We start from the raw sequence: 19,666 nt of genomic DNA on the forward strand, positions 1-19,666 counted from the left end.
CACACAGCACCACAACATGTGAACAGATGGAATGAGCTCACCTTGCCATGCGCCCCCAGTGGCCGACTGAGAGTACAAGCAGGAGCAGGAACACTTATGAGGTCATTCCTAAATTAAAATCAGCTGGGCCAAAAGTGTGGAGTGCTGGTACCAAGTAAAACAAAACAACAGAGGGGATAGACTCTGTATCATATCAAAGGGGAGAGAAAAGACATGGACCGCACATCCACTGTATACAATGATCAATTGCGGCTAGGCAAAATATATGAATATGAACGAGAGGTTCTTTGTAACATTTTGATCAAATTGTATGCAAGCCCACTTGCCACTTCACGGCAAGTGGCAAGTGGGCTTGCATACAATTTGATCAAAATGTTACAAAGAACCTCTCGTTCATATTTATATATATTTTGCCTAGCCGCAATTGATCATTGTATACAGTGGATGTGCGGTCCATGTCTTTTCTCTCCCCTTTGATATTATTTCTTGAATTGCTCAGGAAGAAATTAAAGCTGCCCTGTGATTGGTTGCTATGGGAAACCAGGCCAGTTTTTCCGTTAGACAGTTTTGATAAATCTCCCCCATTATTTTTCCTAAAAAAAAAATGGACGATGAGCAAATCAGACTTTCAGGTATTCTGGTTTATTTTAGAACATAAAAAAAATTACATTTTTAAAAAGCAATTTGCAACATATAAAACAGAGATGGGAATAAAATATTCTTAGAATTAAGGCCAATTCATAAAAAAGAAATATTAATGTGTAAGATCTTATTTATTGGTATCATGCATGATCTATTAACCAGATATTGTTCTGACTCAATGACTATCAATGGTTAAATACTACAGATTCCAAACCCGACTTTTAAAGGGGTCTTCATCATTTTATGATCGGTGTAGGTTCAACTGCCGATTCCCCCACCGACCCTGAGAATGAAGGCGCTGTTCCCTGCTGAGCGGCGCTCCCTGCCATTGGCTGTGCAAGGAACTGCAGCCCAGCCCCATTCACTTGAACGGGGACTCTGCTCCGGTTCCCTGCGCAGCCGATGGCCAGAAGTGGTGCGGTGCAGGGTAAAACAACGAATGGGAAGCAGCGCTGCAGTCGGACTTCCACCATTCAAAAAAAATATTCTAGCAATATGCCATAATTTTATGAGGGGGGAAAACCCATTTAATCAGTGAACTATGCACAATTAAAGGGGTATTCCCAAAACCATAAATTATCACCTATTGACAGGATAGGTGATATTTATTGATCGCTGGGGGCTCCACTGCTGTGACCACCGACGTGAGAACATGGTCCCAAATCCTCACTGCTCAACCAAATGGAGGACATTGAATGGGAGTGGCAGTCGAGCATCTGCGCCCGCCGCTCCATTCAAATTCTGTGGGACTGACGGAATCAGCTGAGCACAGCACTCGGTTGTTTCGGTCATTCTCATAGACCGTTAATGGGGCAGCGGGCGAATGATTAACCATCGCTTCATTGGAGCTCCTCCTCACCGCGGTCAAGCAGAGGGGGAGGATCTGGGGTTTTGGGACCCTGTTCTCACGATCGGTAGGGAACCCAACGATCAGAAAATCATCACCTATCCTGTTGATCGGTGATAATTCATGACTTAGGAAATACCTCTTTAATAATATAAGATCATATAAACCGGATTACTTTTTCAGTACCACTGCTTGAGCGGACTTCTTATAACCAAGGAATTCAGAAATGGTGTTAGCTCGCGATCACTCACGCAGAATAAAACCTGCGGCACTGCCGGAAATGAGTGAGAATTATTGAGCCGCGCCTCGTGTCTCAGAGAGGTCCACAGTTCTTACGATAATCTTGCACATACGGTTATACTAAAAGGCAGTTTTTACAATGGCAAATTAGAATATAAAACCTTAAAAAAACAAAAACACGATTTTTAAAAGTCTAATATACATTTGAAAGACACGTTAATAGTTTCATGAGCAAAGTTCAATTGATTTACTCTTAATGTGTTTATTTCCAAATTCCCCACATTTTACATGGCACTATAAATTGGGGTGCATAGTACTCTGAAGAACAGAAATTAAGACTTTGGATCTGCCCGATGTAAAGTATGGATGTATTAAAGAAAGGGGTCTGCTTCTTGCCCATGTGTGGCGTCTGGTATTGCAACTCAGTCCCATTCACTTAAATAGGGCTGACCTGTAATACCAGGCAGAACCATGGACAAGTGTGGCGCTGTTTTCTGGAAAAATACAAAAAAGCAAACCCTTCATCTAATCTTATACCATCCCTTTAAGAACGCCGATACTTGATATAACGAGGGCACTTGCAGAGTCCACAGAGAATGATATATAATTTTGTGTAGATTGTACCAGACATAGCACAGGACCAGATATCAAAAGTCTAACTCTCCATATTCTTATATTCCTTTGGTTTTCATCCTATGTAAACATTTAGTTGACTGTACTAATGTATTCTTAAAGACTAACGCTAGTATAATCCTCCGCACACAGACCGAAGATAAACTTTATAACCTCCTGCCGCCCACTCCGCTTTTCTTGTATTTTTATCCAGAAATCGTATGATTTAGGCCATGCCTAATTGGTCATGTGTGAAGAGGGCGGGGGAGGGGAAGTTAAACAGTCGCAGTATTTTCGTTCATGTGAGCATTCCTGCAATGGTCATGTAACTTCTCGACCATAGTAAAATGTTTAGGTAGGTGTGTAACACAACCCTTAGGGTATGTTCACACAGCCTATTTTCCGCCGTTTTTCGGTACATAAACGCCCGAAAAATCGGAAGCAGAATGCCTCCAAACATCAGCATCTCCATATGACAACCTCTATATGTATAGATACATGTACGGAAATGGTAGTCACCCACACAAGACAAATGGTTGTCAAGACCACGCAAAACATTCCAAATATACTAGGAGGGGGCATCAAGACGAGAAAAATAGACACAAAATTCTCCAAACCCGAAATACTAAAACTGGGCAATGCAGCCACAGCGGTGTAGTTGGACTATGTGACCGGTCCGTGTGACTAGCTGATACGCAAGTAGTTACTACTGGAAGAACCTGGTGACCTCTGAGAAATGAAGTCATCTGTAGAACGTCTTTGTGGTGGCGACTAGAGCCCCCCCCATCCACCAGCTCAATGCTCTAACCCGACTACACCTTACTTTACAGTGGAGCCCTGGCGCTATGTGTCCTCACATTTACCAAAAAACTGGAGTATTTTACACCAATCGTTTTAAAAAAAAGATAGTTGGGGTGATTTGTGCCAGATTTCCTAACAGGTGCAGAACTCTTAATAAATATGGAGCATTTTGCACCATCAGAGACAGAAACACAAACCCTCACCTGCTATGAGGAGACGTAGATTTGCGCCATTTTCAGGCTTTATGCTTTCTTGGGCATGAAAAATAAAAGCAGACCCTTCTAATCCAGGACAAGCCTTTTAACCGTGTTTATTGAATATACGGTCTCCATCAGTCGCGCTTTAGCAGGAAGCCCGGCGATCTGAGGAACAAGGCAGAGCTGCCGGGGGCATTTTGAACTCCGATAAGGGAAGTCCGAAAATGGGAAGCGGAGTATAAACTGTTGGGCATCTGGCTGATGGAGAAGCTAGGACTGGCCATCCCTTTTTAACAAAAGGTACAAAACATGGGGGGGGGTGGAGAGCGGAAAAATGTTTTGCAAAGTCACACAAACGATGGGCCAGCCGGAGGTTTGCAGTATTCCTATGTTGAAGCCCAAAAGACATTACTAGAAATCTGATATCATTCAGTCATTTTTATCTAGAAAGACAAGCGAATGCTGGGAGAGGGTATGAGCTGTTAAAGTAAAGGGCCTTTTACACCGGCCGATATTCAGCTGGTGCAGCGAGCGCCGATCGAGACATCGTTGATCGGCGCTCGTTTGCTCCTGTCACGGAGCTATGGATGGGGACGAGCGGTCGTTACTCTGATCGCTCGTCCCCATCCATTATTATCATGTCGGCAGCGTGTCTGTTTACACCGATAGAGGCGCTGCCGACAACGATAATATTCTACTTTTTTTAAAACGATACGACCAGATGATCGAGCTCATCTTTACATAGGGCAATTATCGGCAACGAGCGTTATATGAACGCTTGTCTGCCCGATGATCGTCCAGTGTAAAACCCCCTTTAAGGGAGTAAGAGGAGGGCATTACTACCACACGTTGGGACGTAATATCAGCACATATCAAAGCCATTTAACATACAGTATGTAAGAGGGCAATGAAATTCAGCCACTTCAGCTATGGAAACCTAAGGGTATGTGCACACACACTAATTACGTCCGTAATTGACGGACGTATTTCGGCCGGAAGTCCCGGACCGAACACAGTGCAGGGAGCCGGGCTCCTAGCATCATACTTATGTACGATGCTAGGAGTCCCTGCCTCGCTGCAGGACAACTGTCCCGTACTGTAATCATGTTTTCAGTACGGGTCAGTAGTTCCACGGAGAGGCAGGGACTCAGCATCGTACATAACTATGATGCTAGGAGCCCGGCTCCCTGCACTGTGTTCGGTCCGGGACTTGCAGCCAAAATACGTCCGTCAATTACGGACGTAATTAGTGTGTGTGCACATACCCTAAACAGGAAGATCCAAACTCCGCCGTGGCATCGCACGTCACCAATGCGACCTTCTGGAATGCACATTACCATCCTGGAAACGGGGATGACCAGGATTACAAAAACATGGCTGCTTTCTTCTATAAACAGCGCCACACCGGACTATGGGCTGTGTCTGAAATTGCAGGCATGAGCTTGAACAGCGCACAAAAGCCATGTTTTTCTATCCCTGGACAGCCCCTTTAAATAAGAGTTCAAGGGTTTTATTGGTTAGAACGATCCCTTGACGACATGATAGGGTATCGCAGAGTCGGAACTCCCACCGACGAGCTGTAAACCTGGGCCACAGGGAGACTTTTTGTAGCGCACTTTGATTTGGACTATCAAGCTTCAGCTGCAGTCCTCAGGAATCCATCGAGTTGCATGCAATCTTGTGGACTGCAGTGATCAGACAATTAAAATCAATCAGTTGTTCCATAAAAAAGTCTCCCGAGTAGCTCAGGCCTTAATCTGCGGGCAAACCAAACAAGCGTTCAATTCCCCTGCAGCGCCACCACACTAAGAATGAGGAATTACACTCTTTCCATTAAAATCAATGGGAGGCACGGAAGTGATCGGTCCTCCAGAGTGAGGGACTCTTTGTAGCCGCTCTCCTCTTTGGGTAGTAAATGGGAGTTTCAGCTCTATTAATTTAGAAATCCCTAAGGGTATTAAAAAAAAAAAAAAAAAAACAGCAAGGGTTTATCTAAACTAGGTCTTAGAAGGTCTAAAAATAAGTCTAAAAAGCGTTCATAACTCCTTATCTTGTTCGGGGGCTATACATAAAATGATGACCAGCATATATACCATCCCCTGTGCCGGGCAGAATGATGCACAGAAGAGGTTGGGGGTTAGTGTCCTATAAAACGACTCCCATCAGAGTACGAGTGACGGATCTGCCGCCATTCTCTCCGGAAGGAAAAATAGTCGCATCCCAGCCACTAAAATATTGTCGATTTTAGTCTGCCACGAAATCCCACAGGGACATTGCCTGAAACATACAAGACCTTCTCTCTAAGTAGACTTGACTTTTTGGTCTCACAAGTACATGTCGGCATCCCCTCCCCCGATATAAAAAAAGAGGAACAAAAAAATCCAATACGACTATTAAAACACGTTATAATCTACATCAGGTGAACTATCGTCCTTATAAAGACTAGGTGGGCAGTGTAACTAATACTGACGTCATTTCACTAGAAATCACCCGAGATGACATTACCGGGGTTGTCCAAGACTGAAGAAAATAAGCCAACATCCTTCAATAGGAGCAGACTACATCTCCTTAATATTTTCTACCGGGGCCTCACCAGCCAGAACATGGTTATCCCCTGGGCCTCACCACCAGTGGTCAAAGTCCAAGCCAAAATTTACAGTCAGTGCAAAGGGGATTGGTTCCCCATTGCAACCAATCAGAAAACAGCTTTCACCTTCCAAAACGCCTCAGAAAAATGAGAGCTGGAATCCGATTGGTTGATATGGACAACTTCTTCAGTCTCTTAGCACAAGCTTTGATGAATCTCTCTGTGCGAAATCTCATCTTGGGTACCAAGAAAGGGGCATTACAAGGTGCGGCGTCTGTGCCGAGAGCAATTAGGTCTATTCTTCAAATCTGGACAACCCCTTTAAATAAAATTAAAAAAAACATGGTAATTGATCAAGCTATTCAGGATACTGGTGTAATAGGTTTATAATGCACAGACATTTCTAACGGTAACAGAACAAAAACACAAAACAGATGAAGGCAAAGACTGAAATCAGCAAATTTACCCGAGTAAAGAAATAACTTATTTACTAAACGAAACATTTCTATACATGTGTGTTATTATGTACAAGTGTAGCCATAAAAAAACGGATCACAGAAAATAAAAAACAATGAGATGAGGGTTAGTGTCATTTCAGCTTCTGAGGTTTTTTTTTGTTTTTTTTATACCTTTTGAGTTAAAAACACACATCTGATCTCTACTATACTAATCCAAAAGGATTTCATTTGACACAATATTTTTGGCTTAAAACTTCATATCGAGAGCCTAAGAAAAGGTTATAATGTTTTATTGGGAAAACCATAATGTGCGCTACCGATAGTAGTAAGGACAAACTTAAAGGGTTTGTCTACGAGTAAAAAAAAAAAAAAAAGTTTTTTCTTTAGAAACAGCACCACTCTTGTTCATGTGCCGTGCCTGGTGTTGCAGCTCATCCCAGTCACTTGAATGAGGCGGAGTTGCAATACCAGGCACGGCCCATTGACCAGGGTGGCGCTGTTTCTGGGGGTAAAAAAAAAAAAAGCATATCTATGCTAATCCCAGACAATGGCTTTAAAGCTTAAATTTAGTTATGACTTTTGAATCTTTTCAGTCCTTCCGTCACATTTCTAAAAATCTTTTCAGCGGATTCTTAGGGATATCGGATTCTGGGAATGCTGAGTGACAACCAATATGGCCACCATAACTACTAGCACAGCAGATGTCACCCGCCTAATCAGACTCCTGACAATAACTATTGGTGCCATTATGGTGGCTATTTTATCATGCAGCCAGGGGCGGCTGACAAATCGGGCTTTAGAGCTGTACGGGCATGTGATGCGGGGGCCAGACCCTTCAACCCAGAAGAAATAAAGCGAAAATATCTCTCTCTGAAAAGCGGAGTGACTAACAATGCGGCCGCCATGACAGCTCGTACAGTAGTGGTCACCCAGCTCCTAATACTGCAGACAATCCAGGTTGGTGTAGATCCAGTGGCCATATAGGTTGTACCCCAGAAACAGATATAACTAAGGAACATCCAAATAAAATATCTGCTTCTATAGAACAGCCCCCACAGTGGTCGTCACCCGGCTTTCTAAAGTCTTGAGCAGCAGTGGTGGTGGTTCAGTAGACTTGGAAGCCGGTGACAATCACCGCAGGAGCCGTAATGGAAGCCAAATTAGTCGCCATTCATCTTTCCTAGAAAAAGATAAAACTAAAAAATGACGGTAAATAATATTCAAGAGGAGGCGCAGGATTGGCAATTGGTGGGTAAATGCCCTTTAAAAAAAAACTAAGACAGCACCTCATGGCTCAGCCATAGGATCGTCCACTAGGGAACACAAAGCCCGGACCTTCACTTGTGATACCGGATCCACTCACACGTAACCATCGTTTCGATTTTCCAAGAAGAATCAAGAGCAAAAAAGGCAAAAGCAATCAATGACCAGATTTAAGATCACAATTTTCTGAAGGGTCGATCGGTGGTCAAATTCCCGCACAAGACAAAAAAAAAAGTTCACAAGACCCGAACATCTGTTGCTACACGTGGCCCTATAGGTTATTATGTGCAATTGTATGGTCACCATGAAGACGACACCAGGACACCACTATTTACTCATCACGTATATGTGCAACCAGAACTTCAGAAATGTCTGCTAACCAAGCAGCAGCGGCTACAGGATTCTCCTTATAGTGTATTATACAAGGGTTAAATGGGATCAAGATCAGTGGAACCTAAACCTCGGCTTAAGAAAATAGAGAACTTAAAAGGCAAGGTTCAATAACGGGAGCGGTCACATTACAGGTATTATATAGGTGCTACAGCTAAGATATAGAGTCCAGGCTTCTAGGACTTATAGAAGAGCCTTCTGGGAGTAGTTCTGTTGATCTTGGCTGGCCGAGGATGGTGAGAGTGTTGTAGAGTGTAGTGTATAATTTGGGACTTGGGACATGTTTGTACCAGTCTGATAAATAGAGAGGTCTACGGCAGCGGTAGGATTTGGCGCATATCCTGGAGTTGGACCGGCGTACGTGCTTCCTGTGGCGGATCCGACAACTGCAGACCTGAAAGAGAGGGGGTGGGGGAGAAAATTGTATTATTTCGGATTTGTACCATTCAAACGGGTTCAGACCCACAGCTGGAGGATGTTACAATGTACGTGTGCGCACCAGTCGCTCTCCTGTATCAATTCGTTACAAAGTAACAATGTAGGAAAAAAATGTATCAGCTTTAAGACTGCAGCAAAACCTCAGCTGTGAGAAGCTTTGGGTTTTTCAGTCTCTGGAAACAAATTTTTACTACCGTTCTCTATTTAGCGCCAACATATTTAGCAGCGCTTTACAAGGATCGTCATTACTCACATCAGTCTTGTGCCCAGGAGGACTCACAATCTAGTCTCAGACGCACATTACGCCAATTTCATAGAAAGCCAAGCAACGTAGCAGTCATTTTTTGGAGTGTGGGAGGAAACGAGAGAACACCCGCGCCAAACACGGGGAGAAAAGCGAATATCGATCACATCTAAGTCATGAACTTAGATGTGATCGGTATTCAGTGGATGCTGTGAGCCAGAGACACGCAGGTACAGCTCTCAGCAGAGCCGTCAGTACACCTGAACTGACAGACTCGGCTGAGACAAAACTCAGAAATCAAATGTGAACATACAATAGCCCAACTCGGGAGGTCTGTATATCCCGTACTAGAATATTTATTAAGAACATGGACTATTATTCGTATAAGTCCCTTGGATGCCCTCTAGTGTTTGTAGATGGTAACAGTAATGAGGAAATAGGTATTATAGCGACGAAAAAAAATATTAGGCGATTAACACATTATTAAAGGGGGTGGTCTCATTTTTAGGAATAAATGTTATTCTTTGTATATTCAAAAATGAAACAGCTTTCTCAACATATTTCTGTAAAAATGTCTCCGTTTTCAAGATCTCTGCTTGCTGTCTTTCAATAGGAACCTTCATGGTTTACTTCCAGCGGATACAAATCTGTTATGAACCCCCAGGTGGCTCGTTACAGTAATCAGAGCGGTGTCTTGTAACGGGACTGAATGATCTCCATTATTACAAGCAACTTTTATATACTTTCCTATGACAATCCCATAATCCAGAATATGTGATAATCTGACACCTACAAGTCTTTACGGATGCCGGATTAAAGGATTTATCCTGTAATAAGAAATAGCCATCTAAGTCGTTTTCTAATAAAATGTAGAGAATTGATCTAAATTGGAGTCTCATGAAATCTGCTGCGACTTTCTTCCATGTGGTAGTAAAATTGTGCAAATTACAAACCAAAATTCTGCAACTGGAGAACAAATCAGAGAACGTTATCGATCAGGGAGTGGACTAAGGACACTAAATGGTTTATTTTTCGGTTCCTTCCGCCCTATATCCATAACGTAACGGACGTCTGTTGTGAGGAGGAGGATGAGGATGATGATGATGATCTTCTCTAGAGCTTCCTCTGAATCACTCACTGTCTAAACATCGAGTCTTGTTTTTTTTTCCCCTCTCACAGGAAGTCTATAATACCTGATCCTCGAAACCCTACAGGAACGGTTTGTATCTTAAGAGGATCCACAAAATTGGTATATAAAAAAACAAAACAAAAACCTGCCGCCACTCTATGGCGCCCGACAGCCAGTGGTCTTATGTGCCCCCTCCATTGACTCAAAAATCATACTGCAATTCATTCCCACCTTGCATCCAATTATTTTGTATAAAGATGAAGAGATCTGCATCAAAAATCTACTGCAATGATGTCCTGCAAAACTAGTGTAAGGGCTTGTCCACACGTAACGGAAAAACTGCTCCACTTGTTGCATTTTTGGCTGCAGAAAATGGCGCAGATTTTGCTGCGTTTTTCTCAATGTTATTCTCATCAGAAAAACTCATCAGTCCAATTTCCACAGCAGGAATTCTACGCAGCGCGCGGATGAGATTTGTTAAACGCCCACTTTGCTGCTTCTGTATTCCGCTGCGTAATTTCAGTCCGCAATTCCCGACGGAAAATACACAGAAATTACGTCAGGATTTTAGAAGCTTGAGCCGTGATAACTAATTAAACCCAAGGTGACCAACAATCCAGCACCAATTCGATTTCATAGCTGCCGGATTAAAAGGAAATGTATTGTATTACATGAAAAGGTCTCACAAGTTGTCGTCTCCCCGGCTGTGCCGGACAACCCCTCGTGTTCTCCCCTTGTGTATGTGAAATAAGCTGCACTGAGGAAGGGACGGAGATCATAAAGAACAAAATAATATTCACGTTACTTATAGGAAGCTTGAGGTGACTGTCCGGGAAGCTCCGAGGCTGTAGGAAGCGGCGCGGCTGTCTGACTTAGAGACGGAAGCTGTTCTGGAGGAACTGGGTAAGACTGTATGGGGCCCATCTGCGTGTTTCCGCTAACAAGATATGTGGCGTTCGGATGTTGTCCTTGATATGTCTAAAACATAGACCGGGAAATAAAACCAATGAAAAACAAAAAGCATTGTAAGACGCTGACAAGTCCCTTCCGGCAGGATCAGCAATATCAACACAAACACGATCCCCAGTACCTGCTGTGGAGGGGCCCCTGCTGGTGGCATGTAGTACTGCTGGTTCTGCATCTTTGCATACATGGAATACATTGGGTCTTCGTTCACTAACTTTGTGTATAAGGAGAGCGCTTCCATGACTTTGACATTTAATTCCGAAAGTTCAGAGTGTTTCCTGCAAAACAACGAAGGTCAGTCACAATATTGTTAAACAGATTTGGCGCATTTTAACCACTCAAACCAGATGTGCGCCTGCTATGTAATCTGTGTAGTAATAGTGGGCCGTCATTTTAACGTCCAGGGTATTGATATCATCAGTCATCTAAAGGCGAATGCAGGGATGTCACAGATCGGGTCTCCCTGGAATCAAACCCCCATGACAATAGGAAGCCAATAATATCATGTGCCGCTGCAGAATCCAGCAAGAGGCGCTACAGCAGCATGGACAGCCTAAGGGTGGGTTCACACGGCCGTGTTTGTAACTCGTATGTCGGCTGCGTTTCCCAGACCAAACACAGTTCAGGGTGCCGGACTCCTAACACCATAGTTATGTATGATGCTAGGAGTCCCCGCGGGACTACTGTCCCACACTGTAATCATGAGAAGGCAGTGACTCGCAGCGTCTTGGATGACTACGATGCTAGGAGTTCGGCTCCCTGAACGGTGCTCGGTCCGGGAAATGCGGCTGACATACAGTCCGTATCTCACAGACAGAGCACGGCGTGTGAATAAGGCCTTACGCACACACAACACCAACCTGTCAATATCTTCGAGCTTTTCATCAATCATTGGCCCCATCTGATGACAAGCAGCTGCCAAATAAGCACAAAGAGCAAAAGGTAGTAAAATCTTTTATTATAACAAAATAAATGAATCAGAATTTCATATCCACGTCCTTCAGACTCAAATTTGAATCCACCATATTGTAAAGTGCTCGTCCGCGCATACAGGATTCAAGTATCAATCTTGTCTGTAGGGGGCAGTATTGTAGTCGACAGGGTCACAATTTTAGTTTCCAAGGACAATAGTTAGAAGAAAGAAAAACTTAGATTGTGTGCTCCACCCTAATGCATGATGGGAGTGAAGCGCAGAATAAAAAAATAGATGTCAAAGTCCTATCTTTTTTTATTTATTGAACGTAGAACTTTGGAATCAGAGACAGCACCACATGATCCTTCTCAGCCAATCAGCAGCACTATAACTTGCTGCGACCCCAGAGGATCTGTTTGACACGATCGGTAGCTGCTTAGTATCGGTCTCCCCTGGTATTAGTATAACTCGGACAGGGCTCCACAGCAACGTATCGCAAACTCACTTACGCTACGCTAGCCACGATACTAGAAAGTATGGGAAGAGTCTTCAACTAGATTAACAGGACAATCCAATGTTAAGATTTTTTGCAATTTGCAAAATCAGACACATGAAAATCGGATGAATACATGGGATTCTAATGGCAAAACGTGAGACATTTTAAAGATTAGAGGGATTTGGCTGCATGTTTATAATGTGACTTTATTAACCTTAAAGGAGTTTTCCAAGAATGGACAATTATCATCTATCTGCAGGATCGGTGATAACGGTCTTATTGCTGGGGGAGTACCACCACTGGAACCCCACCGATCGCCAGAACGCGGGTCCTGAACCTCCACTTCATCCTCATGCTCGACTGCCGTGAGGACATTGGATGGAGCGGCGGGCGAGCGTGCGCGCTGCCTTTCCAGTCAAAGTCTATGGGAATGATGGAAACAGCAGAGTACAGTGCTTGGTTGTTTCAGTCGGTCCCATAGATATTGAACGGAGCGGCAGGCAAAAGCTCGACTGCCACTCTGTTCAAGCTCCTCCTCATTGCGGAGGATGCAGGGAGGAGCTGGAGGGTTTCGGGCACCCAGTTCTCACGATCAGTGGGGGTTCCAGAAATCAGATTTTAAAAAAAAATCAAGTTTACCTATACTTTCAAAAAACTTTTGACATGTCAGAAGTTATTAAATCGGTGGGGGTCCAAGCACTAAGACCCCCACCGATCGCTAAAACAAAGTGGCAGAAGCGCTCAGGGGAGCACGGTGCCGCTTTGTTTCTGCTCGGCTTTCCTCGGAAAGCGGAGCGAGCAATGTACGGACTCACGCATGGGGGGAAAGTATTAACTTATTTTTCCCAGTAGTTTTCCGCAGTGGAGATTCCGTCCAAAAATTTGCACCACAATTTGATGCAGTTTTTCAGGCGGGATTCCCTGCGGTTTCCAGGACGGATACACGGTGTACTTTTGACGCAGCATATACACCCTGTGTGAACAGAGCCTGGATATCTCCACCGCATCCGCATCACAACACCAGCAACAATATTTAGGACACATTTCTCGTTCTCTCACCTTCAAGATGAATTACATCTGCTGGATCTGGTAAACCATCGGTGGGATCTGCCCTCTGGAGCATCTGTAGCAACTGATCCATTTTATCCTATGACAAGAAAATGCAAATCAGCAAAGCTGAACCCAAATATGGACGGCCAAAAGTATACGGACACTTGAATATCGCATCCATTTGTGCCGGTTGTATCCCACTTCAGAGTAATTCATAGAATCACCATGTTAACCAATGATATCCCATCATTAATGGAGCTGCGTTCTAGGGGATAAGTGACATTTTTGTGTACGATCTCTTCACGTCAGCAGATATCTGGATGTGCCCATTATACAGAGGATCTAAGTAGGAGGAATTGTGGAGAAACCATTATACGCTTAACCCCTTCCCGTCGTAAACAACTTTCAGATTTTCATTTTCGTTTTTTCCTTCCCACATTCCAGAAGCCATAACGTCTTTCTTTTTTCGTCGATATAGTATTATGAGGGCTTTATTTTTGTGGGACGAGTTGTAGTTTTTCGTAGCACCATTTATTTTGCCGTATAATTTTTTTTACGGAGTTCACCGTGCGGGTTCAATAATGGCATATTGTAATAGTTCAGACTTTTACGGACGCGGCGATACCAATTATGTTTATTTTTTTTATTTTTTTACTATGCTCTAGGGGGAAAATGGGAAAAGGTGTTTGTTTTTTTTTAACTTTACATTTTTTTTTACATAAATCAATAAAAAAAACTTTAATTCATTGTTACTTTTTTTATTAGTCCCCCTAGGGGACTTCAACCAGCGATCGTTCGATCGCTTGTACGATATACTGCAATACTAATGTATTGCAATATATCGTGATTCTGACAGGCACCTATCAAGCCCTGCCGGAGGCAAGGCTTAATAGGTGTACAAAGATGGCGGACCTGGGGGCGTTCATTAAGCCCCCAGGCAGCCATAGCAAACATCGCCCCCCCGCGATTGTGCTGCGGGGGGCATGATGAGCTGTTAGAGGGGGTCGCCCCCCTCTTTCTGACGATTTAAATGCTGCGGTCAGTATTGACCGCAGCATTTAACGAGTTAAACTAGCGGGATTGCGCTCGAGCGCGATGCCGCTAGTTACTGTGAAGTGTCGGCTGTAACATACAGCCGACACGTCATCGTATGGAGTGGGTTCACTGCGTGAGCCCGCTCCATACTTCCCCTACCCGACTTTGGCGTATGGATACGTCAAATGTCGGGAAGGGGTTAAAGGGGTTTTCCCATGAGAGACATTTATGGCATAGCCACAGGATATGTCATAAATATCAGATAGATGGGGTCCCACCTCTGGGAGCCACACCTATCTCTAGAACGGGGTCCCCTAATCCCTGTGCTACCTTTTTGTGCTCACGCTGACTTCTGGCCACTTACTGATCTACTATTCAGCTCTATGGGAGTTACGGAAACAGCGTAGCTGAGCTGCTTCTGTAACTGCCGACCATGTCCTGACCATGTAATCAGTAAGTGGCCGGGAGGCAGCGTGAGAACAAAAAGCTAGAACGGGGTTTAGGGGGCCCCATTCTAGAGATAGGTGCGGGTCACAGAGGTGGGGGCCGAATCTATCTGACATTTATGACATATATGCTGTGGATATGTCCCTGTCTCTCAACAGTCCAATATGGTCAGCACTAATTGGACAATGTCAGACTGTATAACAGAGCCTACGTAACAAGTTGTCAATTTATTCATACATTCCAGGAAGAATAACAGAGGAACGGCACAAGGCAGAGTTCTATGAAATGATCGCCGAGACTTGTTATTTCACGGCGAATTCAATTATTTACTAAAATAGAGATGTCAGGAGAGGCGAGAGTTCCTCTTTAACAAGCAGAGTATTTTGGCTTCATTTACATCTTGCTGCGGTCAGATCTATTATCGCTTATCCCGTTTTGTTTAGGATTTTATCCTCGATCACATTTTGATCTTTACTTTTGTGTATCACTATTGATTGAGTAAACTACTTTAGATGTATTGGGGTGTGTCGTGCAGTTTAAAATTGTGCAGAATGAAGTTTTCACATTAACTTGGGAACTGGACGACGATGTAAATGATCTTATAATACTATGACATATGTCTAGGATATGCCATGATATTATAATCTGTGGGGTCGGACCTCAGGGATCCCCACCGATCTGGAGAAAGAAGGGGCTGTGTAGAGCTGCTGTGCTTAAAGGGGTTGTATCCGCATCGACAATCATCACCCATCTATAGTATAGGTGATACGTGTCGGATTGCTGGGAGCCCCACCGATCACAGGATTGGGGCTGATGAAGCCCCTGTTCCTCCTCACTGCTCGACTGAATGGAGTGGCTTTCAAGCATCTGCGCTGTCGCTCTATTTAATGTCCATGGGACTGACAAACAGCAGAGTGCAGCGCTCGGCTAATTACATCAGCCGCATGGACATTGCAGTGGCAAATGCACGCACTCCGACCACTCTATTCAAGCTCCTCCTCACTGCGGGGGTTTCAGTGAGGAGAAACAGGGGCGGGTTCGGGACCCCCTTTTTTGCAATTGGTTGGGGTTCCAGCAATCAGACAATCACCTATCCTGTGGACAGGTGAGAATTGTCCCTTCTGGTACAAGTCCTTTAACTAGTGCTGCAGCCCCATTATTCTGAAGAACAGTGAGGGTCCCGGCAGACAGTAAGTGATGACATATTTTGATGCTCCAAAACTGCTGACAGAGCAATATATCTGAGGAGAAGCGCAACTTACCTTTTTTTTCAAGTTGCATGACCAAAAAACATACGTTTGATTTCTCCGGAGCGACGGACGCAAGTGCCACTTTCTGCTCTTTCTGAGTGAGGTCTCTAGTGGTCAATGAGGAGACCGCTAGGGCAGCAACTCCATGCATAGGGAGGCACTTGCGATCGGTGTGCAGGGGGTGGGGAATTAAAGAACGTCTTCTCGGTCATGCAACTTGCACGACTGTGAAAAAGGGTAGGTTTAAAATGCCCTCCTCTATATTACGTGGTCAGCAGTTTTGAGGTCCCGGCAATCAGTAAGACCTCATGAACATGGCCGTGCCTGTAATCACTGCTCGTGATTGCGGGCACAGCCGGCCTCGGACAGCCACCCGCATTTTCAGCCAGTGCTCCCATACAAAGTACGGGAGCACAGTCCATAAAAAGCAAAAGAGCAGACATGTCCTCTCTTTTGCGGCGGCTTTCTACGGCCCAGAAACCTTCCTGTAAATAAACGGGAAGGTGTCTGTGGACAATAGAAGTGAATGGGTCTGTAATTGCGGACGATTTGTACGGTCGTGTGCATGGGGCCTTAGTGATGACATATTACAGCAATATACCATCACTTACTACACTACAACTTCCACCACTTCCCATCTCTTTATATTATCACCTTGTGCTTTGTATACTATGTGCCAGATACCACCGCACAGCCGTTTACCTCATCGATATACGCTGGTTCTGGCTCTGGTTCTATTGTCTCCACTTGGACTTCATCACTAAATTGGACGGTTTTCTTCTCAGTTTTCACTGGAAAAAAAAAATCCTCAACATATCAAAAAAAATTACATCAAACAGTGACAAGAAGAAGACAAGCGTGGGAAAACGGGTCCTCAATCTATGCTCAGATCTATCCTGCTCTCCAATATGAAACTGGGATGGAAGATCTGTCATGGATACTGCGCCCATCGCCCCACAATATACATACAGGTCACTCTGATTCCTCATATCAAGCCCCCGGAGAAATCAAAGGACTCTCTATTGACGGACCGGGTACAATGAATGGACGCTTACTTTTAGGTCGATGATAACCGTAGATGATCTAAATCACCATACGCATCAATATCTACATCCAACCGGAATTAGATGTTGGGACATGGATAGATTTGGTGCTACACAAGGTCTCCATGATACGGGTATGTTCACACACAAACTCTAAAACGTCTGAAAATACTGAGCTGTTTTCAAGGGTTTTTAAAGCCACTTGCGATTTTCAAAAGTCAATGAAAAACGGCTCCAAAAACATCCAAAGAAGTTTTTTGCAACAGCCGCGTAAAAAAAATGGCCCGTCGGAACAGAACGCAGTTTTTCCCATTGAAATCAATGGGCGGATGTTTGGAGGCGTTCTGCTTCCGATTTTTCGGGCCAAATAGGCCGTGTTAACATACCCTAACACTGCACCTGACGTCTCAGTAGTGCAGCCTCAGACTTTGGGCCTCTAAACCTCAAGCGATCTTATAGGAGCATAGAAGTCAAATATAAAAAATTACCAATTCCATTTAAAAAAACAAAAAAAACTGCTTTTACATTTTGATCTGGTAGATTTCTTCAATTTTTACTAATAGGAAATGATATAGAATAGACCGTGTCCCGCATTTAGTAGATAGTTTACGCCGGTTCTTTACAAGCCGTGCAACAAATTTAGGGTAAAACTCGCGACTTTTCTCATCACTTGTCAAATTAGAAAAGGAGACATGTTTTGGCGCAATTTTTAAGTAAACGAATTGAAAATGACAAACTTTGGTGCGAATCGAGATTTTATGCCTTTTTATTAAAGTGTACGTAAATCACTCCAAATACCGCCTTTACTTAGATTGGTGTAGACGGTCTCCCCGGCATGGGGACATGTTGTGCCTGTATGTGCTAGACCAGTGGTCCTCAACCTGTGGCATTCCAGCTGCTGCTGAACCACAACACCTAGCATGCCATGACACAAGCTGGAGAGAAACTGGCAGAGGAGCACTGGTCTGGACCGTCTCTGAACGTCATCATTGTGGAAAGCCACAGAATTCATACATCATATATAAAGAGCCATAGCTTTCCATTTGCATTACCATTGATTTCAATGGTAATGCTTCCGTTTGCAAATGGTTTCCACTTGTCTCCGTTCCATAAGGTTTCCGTTTTTTTGGCGGAATCAATAGCGTAGTCGACTCTCACACGGCATGGAATCAGTCGTCCTGTATATTTTAAAAAAAAATCCCACTCTCCTGACATGTCTGTCTTTAGTAAATTCTTCCCCATGAAATAATAATTCTGGAGCATGTTTCCATGGAATTGTGCCGATCCTCTGTTATTCCTCCTGGAAATATATGAATAAATGGTGTGACCCTACAGTCGGACAGGGTCAACACTAATTGGACAGAGTGAAACACACCCCAAGGGGAATGATAATGCCCAGTTGTCAATTTTTTCATACATTTCCAGGAGGCATAACACAGGAACGAGAATGCAGGGTTCTAAGAAAAGATGATCACAAATGTTCTTTTATAGGGAATACAAGTATTTTCTAAACAGACATGTCAGGAGAGGGGTCCGTCCTCTAAACTAACGTCCTAATAAAGACTATAGAACAAGTCGGACCCCGAGAGAAGACCCTCACCAACATCTATGAATGGATTAAGTGCATCTATCTCTAAACCAGATATGGAATAGATTATAAACTACTCACTCATCTCCGGCTCCGCAGTCAGGTCTGCGGTGACAAAATTTGAGGGAAATAATCCAATGCCTTCACTCGTCTCTCCTTTCCACCAGTTGGGGTCACTGAAATAAATGTGAATGTGTTATATACGGTCGGGCTGTGCACCGCGGTCATCAGGCCCGCCGAGTACAGCTGTATCTATGGATAGAACGACCTGTATATATTATAACTCCCCTGCAGCGCCGCTCATCACATTAAGGATGATGGGTTTAGGCTTTCCCTGTTCTTAATTCCCACTACTCTTATTACTAACATTTCTGAGGACGGTTCTAAACCATTGCGTATAGTAGACGTAGATTTCATTTTCAGACATGAGCGCCTTTTAATAAGTAGACCACTTCAACGATCAACTATACTTAGACCGGAGAAAGATCCACCAGTCTTCGTAAATGTGGGCTTTTGAGTCTAAATAAATAAGGCTCCGTTCACACTGCCGTCTGAGGTTCCTTCTGGAGCCTCCTCCAGCAATATCCTCAGATTTGACGGGAAGAATAGCGCTGCAGGCAGCGCCATTTTTCCAGTAAAAACCCCATAGAAAGTCAGGGGGATCGTTGCACGACGGATTCGGCAATGCCTGGTTTTCTTCCATTATAAATGGAAACCATGGCGCAAGTGTGAACAGAGCCTAAATACAATGATGTTCCCATATATGGATACTGATGTTTGGATCCACGCAAGATCTCTATGGAAAAACACTGCACCTAATAGAGATCAGAAAAGGTGCGATGTGGTCATTACACTCTCTCAGTAGTGCAGCCTCAGACTTTCGGCCTGTAAATTGAAGCAATCATATCTTCGTATAAGAATGACAAATGACCATCGTTTTCACATTTTTAACACATTTAAAAAAGGTCTTACTTTAATTTCTTCTCGTAGGTCTCCGTTAAGGAGTCCGGGACAACGTTCAAGAGAACAT

At 43.9% G+C, this 19,666-nt stretch overlaps 1 protein-coding gene across 2 annotated transcripts in view; it reads right to left on the reverse strand.

Annotated features, from left to right (window-relative positions):
- Positions 1–6,895: 6,895 nt before the first annotated feature.
- The window catches only part of STAM (signal transducing adaptor molecule), a 30,830-nt gene continuing 18,059 nt past the window's right edge, over positions 6,896–19,666 (reverse strand). Inside the window, exons 8-14 of one of the 2 annotated variants that reach the window (XM_075827594.1) lie at positions 18,718–18,812; positions 16,708–16,796; positions 13,283–13,370; positions 11,675–11,729; positions 10,939–11,092; positions 10,654–10,826; positions 6,896–8,431 (exon numbers count right to left, since the gene is read on the reverse strand). In XM_075827594.1, the coding sequence (XP_075683709.1) occupies positions 8,221–8,431; positions 10,654–10,826; positions 10,939–11,092; positions 11,675–11,729; positions 13,283–13,370; positions 16,708–16,796; positions 18,718–18,812 (865 nt within the window). In that variant the 3' untranslated portion in view covers positions 6,896–8,220. Of the gene's footprint in view, positions 8,432–10,648; positions 10,827–10,938; positions 11,093–11,674; positions 11,730–13,282; positions 13,371–16,707; positions 16,797–18,717; positions 18,813–19,666 lie in introns of both variants that reach the window. The other variant, XM_075827595.1, reaches the window with a different exon arrangement.

This window comes from Rhinoderma darwinii, chromosome 5 (assembly GCF_050947455.1).
Source record: "Rhinoderma darwinii isolate aRhiDar2 chromosome 5, aRhiDar2.hap1, whole genome shotgun sequence".
Lineage (NCBI taxonomy): Eukaryota > Metazoa > Chordata > Amphibia > Anura > Rhinodermatidae > Rhinoderma > Rhinoderma darwinii.